We start from the raw sequence: 12391 nt of genomic DNA, 5'->3' as shown, positions 1-12391 counted from the left end.
TCTCATAGATAGCATACTTTTGCATGTAAACATTGGTCTCTTGCTATATGATGAGCAAGCCAAGGATCTGTCAGAAGTTGATTGGACATGAAAATTAAAGTTGAAGGATTACTATGTGCTTTTCATTGGAATTTAGATTTGCTTTAACAAACCCACTTGAGAACTTTAGCACCATTGATATAACTACGATTTTTTTTTTTGCAGAATTAGAGCACAAAAGAACAGAGAATGTAGGCATAGCACATGACACTTTGAAGCTTTTATATCACAGGATTTTTTACATGTTCATACAAAACCTTCATCATCAGACACATTCTTTAGGACATTAAGAACAAAAGCACAAGCTCACCACTTGCACCCCAACAAAAAAAAGCCATAAACCCCACATATATAAAAAACCCAAAAGAAACCTCCCATTTTGATCACATTAAGTGCAAAATTGCTTGCCCTTCTCTCTTCATCTGATCTGATCACATGATGAAACACCCATTAATGTTGTCATCACTGAAATAGTAGAGAGAGTCCAGTGGATTCACTTGATTATATCTACTTGGATGTGCATACACTGGAATTGGAACATAATACAATGCACCAGGAGCTTCCCTAGGATATGCCACACTGTAACTTGATGCATACAGTGCTGGAATCATGAACCCTTGGGGGAATGGAACTACTGATTGTTGACGTGTTGGGCTGAGATTACTTGGGCCCACTACTTGATCCATTCCCAAACCTTCAGTTTGATTTCCAATACCTGCAGCTGCACCAGAAGATAATGCACCTGAATTTGAATTATTGCGGGCGTTATCACCTTTCTGCCCTATCCTTTTTTTCTTTTTACCTTCGCTTTTGACACCCCTACCCCCACCACTCTCGTTTTCACCTCCAGAGTTCTTCACCGCAGGTAACTCGATACCCCCGTCGGTAGAATTTTCCGGTGACTTCACGACATCTTTATTCATTTCACTCATTCCATCTTCGCTAACTTTATCAGATTTTTCCCTCTCATTCTCACTGAAATCATGGTCTTTCTTTGGGTTCTTTTGCTTGTGCATGGCCTTTGCTTTCGCAGATACTTTTTCCTTTGAGGGAAGTTTTTCAGGCCAAAGCTCTGCATGCTTGCCTGTTCTGATGAGTTTCTTGATCAAGGTCTCCACTTCAATGTTGCCTGTAACTGTGACTTTTTGTTCCTGTGAATCAACTGTTGCTGCATAAACACCTAAAAAGGGAAAAAGAAAATGCAAAAGTTTTTTCTCATTTTAATTTCTCCACTAAAATAAGAAGTGAAAAATAAAATAAAGGAATTAACCAAAATGTTGTAATAATTCTTGGTGTCTTTCTAGCTATTATACATAAGCTAACAGCTACAAGAACAAGAAGAGGATTCTCTCTTTTATTGAGTACCATCAATTCCTAGCAGAACTTTCTTGACCTTCCTTTTGCAACCTTGGCAGTGGATAGATACTTTCAGAACCCATGTCTGAAAAACAAAGAAAACAGTATATATTTTTTCTTTTTTAAAAAAGGGGCAAATGATGAGATAATGGTGTTAAAAATCCCAGTTACATTATATTAAAGAAAAGGTGAGAAATTAACCTGGCATTTTAGAGCTTGGGAGTGTTCTTCTCCAAGTGCTGTTGTAGCCATCAGAGAGTATGTGGAAGAGTGATACCCTGAAAGAGAGCAGGTGCATGAGAGAGTGGCAGCTACTTTAAGCTTAGCTTTAAGCTTTTAGCCTTTTACTTTTGAAGCAGCTTAATATTTAGGACTCTTTTGTTCAAAATATCTCAAGTATATTTTGTGTAGAAGCACATTTTTGAGGAGCTTGCTACTTGAATAATAGGTATTAATATATAAATTAATATTTAAAAGTAAATTTATTCATAATGACAATGTAATTAAAATATAATAAATAAAAAAAGATAAATTATATTACATTAAATTAAGAAAATATGTTACTACATTTCTGCTGCTTAGACTAAGTTCCCTGTACAAGCTCATGTTTTGAAAAATTTGTTTGATAATGCAAATTAAATTAACTTTTTTCATCTATTCATCCTAATTTTTAAAAAAAAGGCCTTAGAGGAATTTGCATCTAGTCTTTGATTTTTTTTATTAGTAACGTTTCAGTTTTTATTTTTTGAATATTAAATTATTCAATCTCTTAATTTTGCTTTTTTCCTCACATTTAAGTCTTTTTTATTTTAATTTCTAAATATTATAATTATTTATAATTTTATTTCCTTTGTAAGTATTTGCCTTTTTTAATCTCTGTGTCCCTCTCCTTTTTATCCTTTTATATTTCTGTTTCATTTATTTCTTTATTTTTATTTATTTTGTCACTCTTCTTTTCTTTTTTCTTTATGAGAGGAAAATTTTAAAACTGGAGAAAGAAAAATAAAAATAAAGAGAGAAAAACATATAATTTTATAAAATTTAATTAATAATTTATATTAAAATATACATATATTTAAAGAATTTGTATCTTAAAAACATAAAGTATTTATGCACCGTTTTTCTTAAATGAAATATACAAAAAAGCCTTACAAATATTTTCATAACAATATATTATATGATAATATACGTCCCAATGAGAGATAAATGGATAAAATGTGCATGAAAATCATTTATTTGAATTTAAATTTTATTAATATAATTAATATATAAATTCATCTTGTAAATGTGATTATATACTGTTTAAATTATTTTATTAAAATTTAATCAAATTAAATATCTACAACGTTGTCCCCTAGCATGAAGTGGCAGATGTTGATCTGCCAAGTTTAGGGAGGGTTGTGTAAATGTGAGGTATCATTACAAAGAATAGGGGTTATGTACTGCCATCCCATCATAACATTACCCGCAAGAGCCCTGGTTAGGACAACTCTCTTCAATGGCCCTGGGAAAGTACAATACTTAATTTAAGTTTCTTGGAAATTTGTGAATATTAATGTGCGATGGACAACGCACATCATTTTCCACACTTGCATTCATGTGAGGAAGTTGAGAATTAATTAATGGCTTATTTACCTCTTTAATGACGCAATCATGATCGTCTTCACCTACTCATTCAAGCCTCAATCCAATTACTCTTTCCATCCTTTTTATTTATTATTTTATTCCAAAAATTAATTATTTTTTAAATTTTACTTTTATCTCTATTAAATATTAATTATCTTGCTATTTATTATTTCTCTTAATTATTTTTTTAAAAAACTCAAACACGTATGAAATTTTATTCATAGTTATTTGATTAAGTTTATATTAGCCACTCTTTTATTAATTTATTACAAATTAATGAAGAAATAGTTAATAAAATAATAAATTATTTAATCGAATTAAACCTTTTTACCATTTTAAGTGATTTAATTATTTAATTTATCATGTAAAAATATTGAAAACAAATAAAAATGGATGGCCACAGTAATCAAGTGATTTTGGATGTGGGACAATTAAGAGATAAGTTGAAGAGACCTGCAATCACAATCTGCACCTAAATGATTAATATCCTCCATGATTGTCGCACTTACCAAGGCCACACATCTGGAAAAGAGCTTCCGGGTGGTAGCTTATCAATACAAGAATGAAGCTCTGTGTAGTCCCTACACGACTTGCTCAACATCATCAGATACCCAAAAAAACCAAATCCTTGATGGGAAATTTCTGAACAGAAACAGTCTGGAAGACAACCTAGACATTGATGCCCAAAATGAAATTATTTACATTGGAACTCTTTAGACCATCCAAATTGATCACGAAGTTCAAGGAAATGAAAAGCAACAGCATAACCAGGCAGTCACAAGATGATGAACATTGAAAGGCATTTTAATTGGAATAATATGCGAATGTCCCAACAATAATATGCAAAACTCAGGAATTACAGGTAAAAGCTCCTACCTTGTGCTAGACATCTACGCAGTTACTAATTTTGACTCATAAATCGCAACTGCCCTAGAAAATCCCAGAAGAATGAATTCAGAAATGGATGATCTTTCTCCTCTAGGAGCATAAACTACGAGAAGTACAAGCTCCCACCGCCTAGTTTTCAGCTTTCTTAACGGTATCCTCCTCTGTTAAAGCATGTTTATCCTCATCTTTTTTATCAACCTTGGGATCTTGGACATCTTTGGAATCTCCTTGGCTATCTTGTAGCTGCATGAGTTCATAATGGATCAACCTAGGTGCTTGTATTGATTCCAAGTATAATTCAGTTATTAAAAAAAAAAATAGCACGAAGAAGGCAGAAACAGAAAGATCAACTTACCCCTAAATTCTTCAGGCTAGCAGTAACATCTTCTTGTTGCTGCTGGAGTGTGTTCCTAAGCTCTTGAAATTCCTAGTTTTTTTTATACAATTAAGGATATTTTAACGAAGAAATTACTGCTCAAAGAAATCAGAATGGTATTCTGAAAGCAACACTTACTGATCTTAGTTGATCCACCTCGACGTTCAATGATTTCTTCAATTCTGAAAACTCCTGAATGAACAAAGAAAAACTTTTTTGAGGGATTCAGTCCACTAAACTAAGCCTCAATCCCGATTTATGGGTTAAAATACTTATTATCAGGGATGATCCGTCCAGAATTAAAATCAATAATATACATTTTTTACCTGAACTACTTTCTAAATATAAAAAGTACGCTACAATACCACCATAGGAGAAAAGCTTATAAAAGCACATTGAAATGAGTAAACACAAAAAACAACAAAGGGTGAACTGTGTGTTTTTCATTCCATAAAGTAGTATATTCAGATTTAAATATTAAAAGAAAATTGGGCATATTAAAATTTAGATCTGGCAATATTGCTGTTGCAGATCAAGAAATTTGATACGTATTGGGGTTTAAATTTTCACAAAATAGGCCAAGTGCCCAGACAAGCTTTTAACCGTGAAACTTTTCATCCTGATGAACAGGCATGGTCAAAAATACTCCAGAAACTTGGTGTCCTAAATACAATAGTTTGTGCAACAGATAACAGAGAGCCCAACTCAGATAAAAGGGAATTTTTAGGATCTCTGCGAGCAAAAGTACTGGTAGAAACTGAGGAAACTAGCCAGACGGTTAAGGGATTCTATTTAACATGAAACCAAGATATTGCATCGATAAGAATGGAAGGCAGAAGAGACTACCATAAACCTTTAAAATCACATTGAGTAGAATAATCAATGAGCCAACTCAACCTAGCTTATAATGGCTACTTTTTTATATAATTGGCCCCCATTGAAGTTCAAAAGAGCTGCATATCTAAGCCTGATATTCTCATCTTATTTAGAGATTGAACCATAGCCACGGTTACTCCTGCCTACCGAACCACCTGATATATTATTACTTAACTGCAAGCCACTGCCAACTTATCAACATTTTCCAATCAATTGTCACAAATTGTTGCTAAGGCCTGTACTACAACATCAAGTTTCCAATCTTTATACATTACGCTAGTATTAATACACTCAACTCAATCTTCATAGCTCATAAAAGTACTCCTGATATCACCACTAACACTCTTTTCTAATTTCTATCAAAAAGTAGAAAGATCAGAATATCTCAAACTCAAATATACACAAGCAATACTTACATCACGATAGATTTTCACTTGGGTGTCCAGCTTCGATCTCCAATTTTGCATATCCTAATACGCAAATAAAATTATACTCTCAATGATCAGAATCTAGCCAGTGCAAAAATCAGTGAGAATCGGGCCACCAGGGTGGTGGTTGGTGGGAAGAGAAGCTGAAACGCGCAGTACCTGTTTTAAGCTCTGAATTCTACTGAGAAGCTCTGTTCTTGATTCATTTAATTCCTAATAACAAACAGTAACAACATTTCAAAACCGCTTTACCTACTTTGCAAGCTCCGTAGGATAATAAACTAAGCATATCCGAATATCTAAATGGAAAAAACCAATAAGAAAAAACATTTGACAGCGAAATAAATTTTCTTAGCAACCAAACAAAAAGCAAGAGAGAGTAAAATAAGTGAAAATACCGCGATCTTCGAACCAATAGGAGTAATATTCTCCTTCTTCTGCAAAAAAGAGACGACCCAATCAATAAAATTCCCAGAGAATGATTAAAAAAAGTAGAAATTAAGCAGCAGCTAGATCTACTGTAGAAAAATAGAGGGGGGAGAGAGAGGGTACAGGAGCGAGAGGAGCAGCAAGAGTAGCGGAGGAATCGGAATTGGCCATTTTCGGATGGATCAAATCGGATTTCGATGGATTTAATGAAGAGATGAGTTATGAAGTTCAAAACTTTATTGAAAAGGAGAGTTGCCAAACGTTGTCTAACTTAAATGATTAGCGTGACCAACTCGAGAACTCAAATTTGAATTTTGTGATGCGTTTGGGCGGGTCACCAAAAAATAAGGCGATTTTATGAATGTCACGGTGAGAGCGTTTGATTGCAGGGGAGCACGCGTGGGCCCTGGATCCTGATTATTCCAGAACTTTCGCATGATTACGATGGGTCGGATCCGACCCGATCATGTCTTTCTTTAGTGACAGCGGAATATCATTTCACTCAGAAAAAAATTATTACTTAATTTTTATAATTTAGATAAATTTTTTTTTTTAATTTTAAAAAATATATTAAAATATTTTTTATGTTTTAAAAAAATTATTAATTAATTTTTTTTTAATTTGAATAGTTAAATATTATAAAAAATAAAATATTAATAAAAAAGATTAATTAATAAACTTTTTTTAATTATTTAAAAAACTAATTAATAAATTTTTTAAAATCAAATTAATAAAAAATCAAATTAATATATTTTTAAACTATAAAAATATTTTAATATTTTTTTAAATTAAAAATTTTTTCTATATCATAAAAATTAAATAATATTCAAACAGTTTATATTTAATATTGTCTAATAAAATCATTGTGAAATTACGATTTTAACATATCATTTGGATACTTCAAACTCTCTCCTAAGTTTTAGAGGAAGTTTTTCTTTTGTTTTTTCTTCGGCTGCAAAGCTTTTTTAGTCCAATTGGGTGCCCATCAATAATGAATTCTTAGCCTCCTCCAGCGGAGTCTCTTGTTTTTTCTGAAATTAAATTCCACTATTTTCCACTTAGATTTTTTTTATAATTTTTTTTATTTGCTTCTACATAAATTTGAGATAATCTATGAGGACTTTTTATAAAAATATGATATGGGCAGTAATTTTTTATTATAAATAATAAATTTTTAAAAATATATTATAAAGACATGACATAATAAAATATATTAATTCTTGTTATAAAGATATAACATAATAAGATATATTAATTCTTATATTTTATTTTCTTCTAAAATCGATATTAAGTTTTTTTGGAGATTTTTCATTATATATTTTGTATTATTATGTTGTAAAATTTTATATTTATCCTCAGTTTATAAATGATTTTTTGTTATTAAACTTATAAAGGGTAAATAAAAAAAATAAAACTCGCGCATGTAGACTTGAATCAAAAAATTAATTTCATTTTTAATTTATTGTTTTGTACGATGTGAGTGCGAATAAATGGAACTATTTAAATTTCTCTGTAGATTTTTTTAAATAATTTTAATATTTTTAAACAGTTTTTCGATCTTTCTCTTTTTAAACAGCTCTAACCTATCATAATCTACTCTTCTATCTTTATTTTTCTGCTGTCTCACATTATAAAAAACTTGTTGTTCGATCCTAAATTCTTTTAAAGGAATTTATTTAATTCTTCTATCTTTCTTTTTTTAAATAGCTCTAACGTATCACAATCTGCTCTTTTATCTTTATTTTTCTGCTGTCTCACATTATAAAGAATTTATTGTTTGATCTTGAATTATTTTAAAGAAATTTATTTAATTCCCAGACCATACCAAGTAATGGGTAGAAATAGTGTTTTATTTATAACATTTTATTCTTTAAAGTTTTTCAAGCCCCCAACAAGCTGTTTTCATATCTAAGTATCTTTGATGACTCTAGCCAGATATTGGAAAGATTTGCTTGGCTTTGTTTGCGGCAATAATGAGATGGTTAGCAGTAATATTAAATAGATTTCTCTTTTTAGGCTTGTTTTCACCTTTTTACTTTGGATTTATATATCATGCCTTATACTATAATCAGACCGTAAAATCTTATGCCAGTATGGTTTGGTTTTTAGATTGTCTTCGACTTCTATTATGATTAGGCTGCTCGTTATATGTGTTTAATTTTGTATAAATCTTTATATAATTATTTAATTTAATATTTATTAAATTTATTTTCATATAAAAATGAATTTATTTTAAACTGGTAAATTTAATTAAATCAAATTATCCGATTAAAATCAAAAACATCAATAAAATAATTTTTATATTATGTTTTTATTTGACGATAATTTTATTAAACACTTTTAAAATTAAGATCGACTTAGAAAAGTTAAAAGGAAAATTAATGTTCATGCTGAAAGAGAGGATAACACAGAAGCCCTAAGCGTAAGATCTAAAATTTTCAAAGAGATCATGTAAGTATACTTTTATATTAGCATTTGCCATTTGTGTTATTATAATAATTAATTAATTAATCAATTAGATTCTCAGATTAAATCATAGAGAAATCATCAATTCCAAGATTGGGTTTGAAGATTTTGTTTTTAAGACACAAATGCTTTAGCTTAGCTAAAAGAAATCACTAATGAAGCAAAAGTAAAGCGAAAGGCAACCTACACCCTAGACATCACACAGCGGATTCCGGCCGTTATTTCACGATGGGTGAAGTTACTATCACGTGTAAATTACTCATATACCCTCCATTGACAACAAGATCAAAGATGTCACGAATCTAAATCAAATTTGTATCAACAAAGGCTGTCGTAAACGGTCGTCATTTCAAAATCTCATTATATTATTATTGTTTTACTCCACTTGTTATGTATTTAATAATAAACGATATTTATTTTATTAGTTAAACGCCGCCAAAGGAGAACGCTGTCCCTTGAATTTTTTTTCAATTTCCTTTTTAGTTATTAATATACTTATTTAAATGCAGATAAGTCGCCCTTAAATTTAAAATTCTCAAGTTCTACCGTTAAAGAAAAAGGAATATTAGAAATTACTGAAATTAAAGACAAAAATTGGAGTAAAAAGATTAAGAGTTATCGGTGATGTCAAAATGAGCCTAGCGTTTATTTTGAAATAAACGGTATTCTTAAATTGCAAATTTTAAAATTATAAGGCAAGGATTAGTTTCGCTTGAGTCAGCGTTCACGCGATTCATTATAAGTCATACGTCGTCGTTTGCCTCATTAGTAGCAAAAATAATCCAAAGAAATATATTCTTTCTTCGCATCAAAGAAAATACGGGCCAAACACAGCATACGAATTGGGAAACGCTAACGTCGAAGTTAGAACCAGAACAACCTTGCAAAGCACCACGCCTTCCTCCATCTCTGACTCTCTCTATTTCTTCGGTCTCCTCTCCAATCCTGCTTCGCAAATCTCTGTTCCCAGCTTGGCCCGAGCTGACTCATTTTAACTCAATAAAAAATGAGTCAGGAATCGTTCATTTACAGCTTCGTTGCTAGAGGCACCATGATTTTGGCAGAGTACACGGAGTTCACCGGGAACTTTCCGGCGATTGCAGCTCAGTGTCTTCAGAGATTGCCTTCTTCTAATGACAAGTTCACCTACAATTGTGACCACCACACCTTCAATTTTCTCGTTGAGGACGGTTATGGTAATTTAGTTTTGCTCTGAAATTTTCTTTTTCTGTTCATTTTCTCCCCTAGGGAAATAAATAAAACAGAGTTCAAAGTTGAATCTGAATGGATCTAGTTTGAAAACCTGTGTTTTATTTCGGATTTACTTGGTTGGAGGCTAAAATCCTATCCGTTGATCCTTTTTTTTTAAAAAAAAAAAATTCCTGTTTTAGTGCTTATTAGCTGATTCAGTTTTTTGGTTTCTGAGAAGACTAAGCAAAAGGGAGCTCTTTGTTTTCAGATTAAGATAGGTAGCCCTGTAGGTCTAAAGTGGAGAAACTCACTTCCACGCAATGAGAGAATAGATGGTATAATCTATCAGACTTATGGTAGATATATTTGTTACATTGTGAAGACATGGACACAGTTAATCCAGGCTATCAAATTTTAATATATGTCACTAAGATGAATAAGATATTTCGTCTAGAGTTTTTCTTGGAAATTTGTGTGTTACAATGGATGGAGAGTATGGATATTAATTAGGACAAATTTTCATTGCCACTAGACGCAGTAATTGGCACGATTTGAAAATTTGTCTTATGAGAAAATTCAGGTTGAACATTTAGTATTCTCTTGGCTTGCTTTGGAGGGTTCAATTATATGTTTATTTTTTTTAATTGTTGAATATGGACGCTGTGGTTAGGCTGTCTAGAGGAAGCAGAATGGAATCTACCCATAATGTTCCATGCAAGTTTCTTCAATATTCCATGCTTTGTACTTGAGTTATTAGCTCCTGGTTGAACCCATCATTGCTCAAGGTTAGCTCCCTTGGAGCTGGGATTTGCTACAAAATTTACTGCTTCATATTTTAGGTTGAGAGATTCTATTGGCAACTTTTCACTTGAACTGATCTTATGGTCTATTTGGATGTATAAGAAATTAAATTAATGGACATTTGAATTTGACACTAAAGCTTGCGTTTATGATTTTTCACATGAAACATGAATTCAGATCACCTTTATTTTCAAATGCACACCCATCCATATGGACCCTCATACCAAATGATGTCCTTGAGAGGATGTATAAGCTTTGGCTATACGTTACAAATTACATGTGTTATTTGTGATTTGAGAGTAGTGATGAGTAATGTGCTTGGTGAAGTTACAATATACTCGTTTACATGTTTATCCATCTTCAATGCAAGTGATTTTAAAAGTCAAGTTAAAGTCATAAGTTGCAGCTGCAAACTTGAGTAATAGGCTTTACAGTTATTAATTAACTTTAGTTATCTATTTTTGGCGTAAAGGAATTAAAGTCAAATCATAGCGATGAAAGTTTTAAAGCTTCTACCACTTGACATTATGTTTTTTGCTATTTGCAGCATATTGTGTTGTTGCAAAAGAATCTGTTAGCAAACAGATATCTATTGCTTTTTTAGAACGCATGAAAGCAGACTTCAAGAAAAGATATGGGGGTGGTAAAGCGGACACAGCTATTGCCAAGAGTCTGAACAAGGAGTTTGGGTATGTGTATCTATGGAAGTCTATGAAGTATTGTACCATCCGAAAAAGAGGGGAAAAGGAGAGGAAGAATGGTCTAGTAAAAGAAGAATTTTTTTTATATAATTTTAGTACCAGAATATAAGGTAGTATGATTTCCTTTTTCAGGCCAATTATGAAAGAGCACATGAAATATATCATTGACCATGCTGAAGAAATAGAGAAACTATTAAAAGTTAAGGCTCAGGTTTCAGAAGTTAAAAGTATAATGTTAGGGAATATTGACAAGGTACGTGAATCATACTGGATAAGGCACATTGTTATTTATGTTTGTGTTTAATCTGGCCCAAGTTTATGTTCTTTGAGGGGGTCATTCTCTTGAAATATATGCTTTGATCTTCCATACCAGCTTTCAAATGATGCCATTTCTTACCTGTATATGCATTTAATAAAATGTGAATCGCATGTCTCAAACCCTATTCAGCTTCATGCTCTGTTGAACCTAACTTTATCTTTCAGGTTATTGATAGGGGTGAGACCATAACGACTCTTGCTGACAAAACTGAGAATTTACGTGATCAGGTATTTAAATGGGTATATATTCTTCAGTGAATTATCCTCTGATACGTAGTACTGGACTAGTTTATTTGTTGTGTATTCAGGCCCAAGCATACAAGAAACAGGGGACGCAAATCCGACGGAAAATGTGGTATCAGAACATGAAGATTAAGTTGGTAGTTCTTGGGATTTTGTTACTTTTGGTTCTCATAATCTGGCTTTCCATTTGCCATGGATTTGATTGCACCAACTAGTAATTCTTCAGCATATAGAGATCTCAGGTGCACTCGTATACAAGAAAGCTTTACAGCAACTTATATTTAACAGGGGGAGTTTTGGTTCCGTCAAAATTGTTTCTTACCTTCTTGCATCAGGGAGTCTGAGAACTGCCATCTGAAGTTGTGGAAGAGGTGGAGAGCTGTTAATTATGTGCTGTACTTCCTGTATCAAATATTACAGGAAATTCTTTTAATATCTCTTCTCCTCCCCCCGCCCCCCCCCCCCCCCCCCCCCTCTCAATTTCATATAGAAATAAATTTAGATAAAAGCAATCCATTACCTCCTCTCCCTTTTCCCCCTTCTTTTTCTTTCCTTTCCACTACCCATAGCCCATAGGCAGAGGCTTGAACCAGCCCACCTTGCAAAGTCTATTAATCAACGCCCACGCAAAGAAAGCTTCATTTCCATAATCC

General features: G+C 32.2%; 3 protein-coding genes across 3 annotated transcripts; 1 reads left to right on the top strand and 2 right to left on the bottom strand.

The window, feature by feature from the left end:
• Nucleotides 1-233: 233 nt before the first annotated feature.
• Nucleotides 234-1755, bottom strand: LOC110611057 (heavy metal-associated isoprenylated plant protein 35). The gene is made up of 3 exons (XM_021751173.2): nucleotides 1597-1755; nucleotides 1405-1480; nucleotides 234-1219 (listed from the first exon to the last, which is right to left on the bottom strand). Exons 1-3 carry the CDS (start codon nucleotides 1645-1647, stop codon nucleotides 471-473), a joined length of 876 nt encoding a protein of 291 aa, XP_021606865.1. The 5' UTR covers nucleotides 1648-1755; the 3' UTR covers nucleotides 234-470.
• A 2049-nt stretch (nucleotides 1756-3804) lies between these two features.
• Nucleotides 3805-6371, bottom strand: LOC110610820. The gene is made up of 7 exons (XM_021750899.2): nucleotides 6142-6371; nucleotides 5988-6026; nucleotides 5749-5802; nucleotides 5578-5631; nucleotides 4424-4477; nucleotides 4265-4336; nucleotides 3805-4152 (listed from the first exon to the last, which is right to left on the bottom strand). Exons 1-7 carry the CDS (start codon nucleotides 6187-6189, stop codon nucleotides 4039-4041), a joined length of 435 nt encoding a protein of 144 aa, XP_021606591.1. The 5' UTR covers nucleotides 6190-6371; the 3' UTR covers nucleotides 3805-4038.
• Nucleotides 6372-9278: 2907 nt separating this feature from the next.
• On the top strand, nucleotides 9279-12171 carry LOC110610793 (vesicle-associated membrane protein 724). The gene is made up of 5 exons (XM_021750869.2): nucleotides 9279-9680; nucleotides 11024-11165; nucleotides 11310-11430; nucleotides 11661-11723; nucleotides 11804-12171. Exons 1-5 carry the CDS (start codon nucleotides 9491-9493, stop codon nucleotides 11951-11953), a joined length of 666 nt encoding a protein of 221 aa, XP_021606561.1. The 5' UTR covers nucleotides 9279-9490; the 3' UTR covers nucleotides 11954-12171.
• The last annotated feature ends 220 nt before the right edge of the window (nucleotides 12172-12391 follow it).

Source organism: Manihot esculenta, chromosome 3 (genome assembly GCF_001659605.2).
Source record: "Manihot esculenta cultivar AM560-2 chromosome 3, M.esculenta_v8, whole genome shotgun sequence".
NCBI classification, from domain to species: Eukaryota; Viridiplantae; Streptophyta; class Magnoliopsida; order Malpighiales; family Euphorbiaceae; genus Manihot; species Manihot esculenta.
The sequence above is the reverse complement of the archived record's forward strand: the minus strand, read 5'-3'. Positions and strand labels throughout refer to the sequence as shown.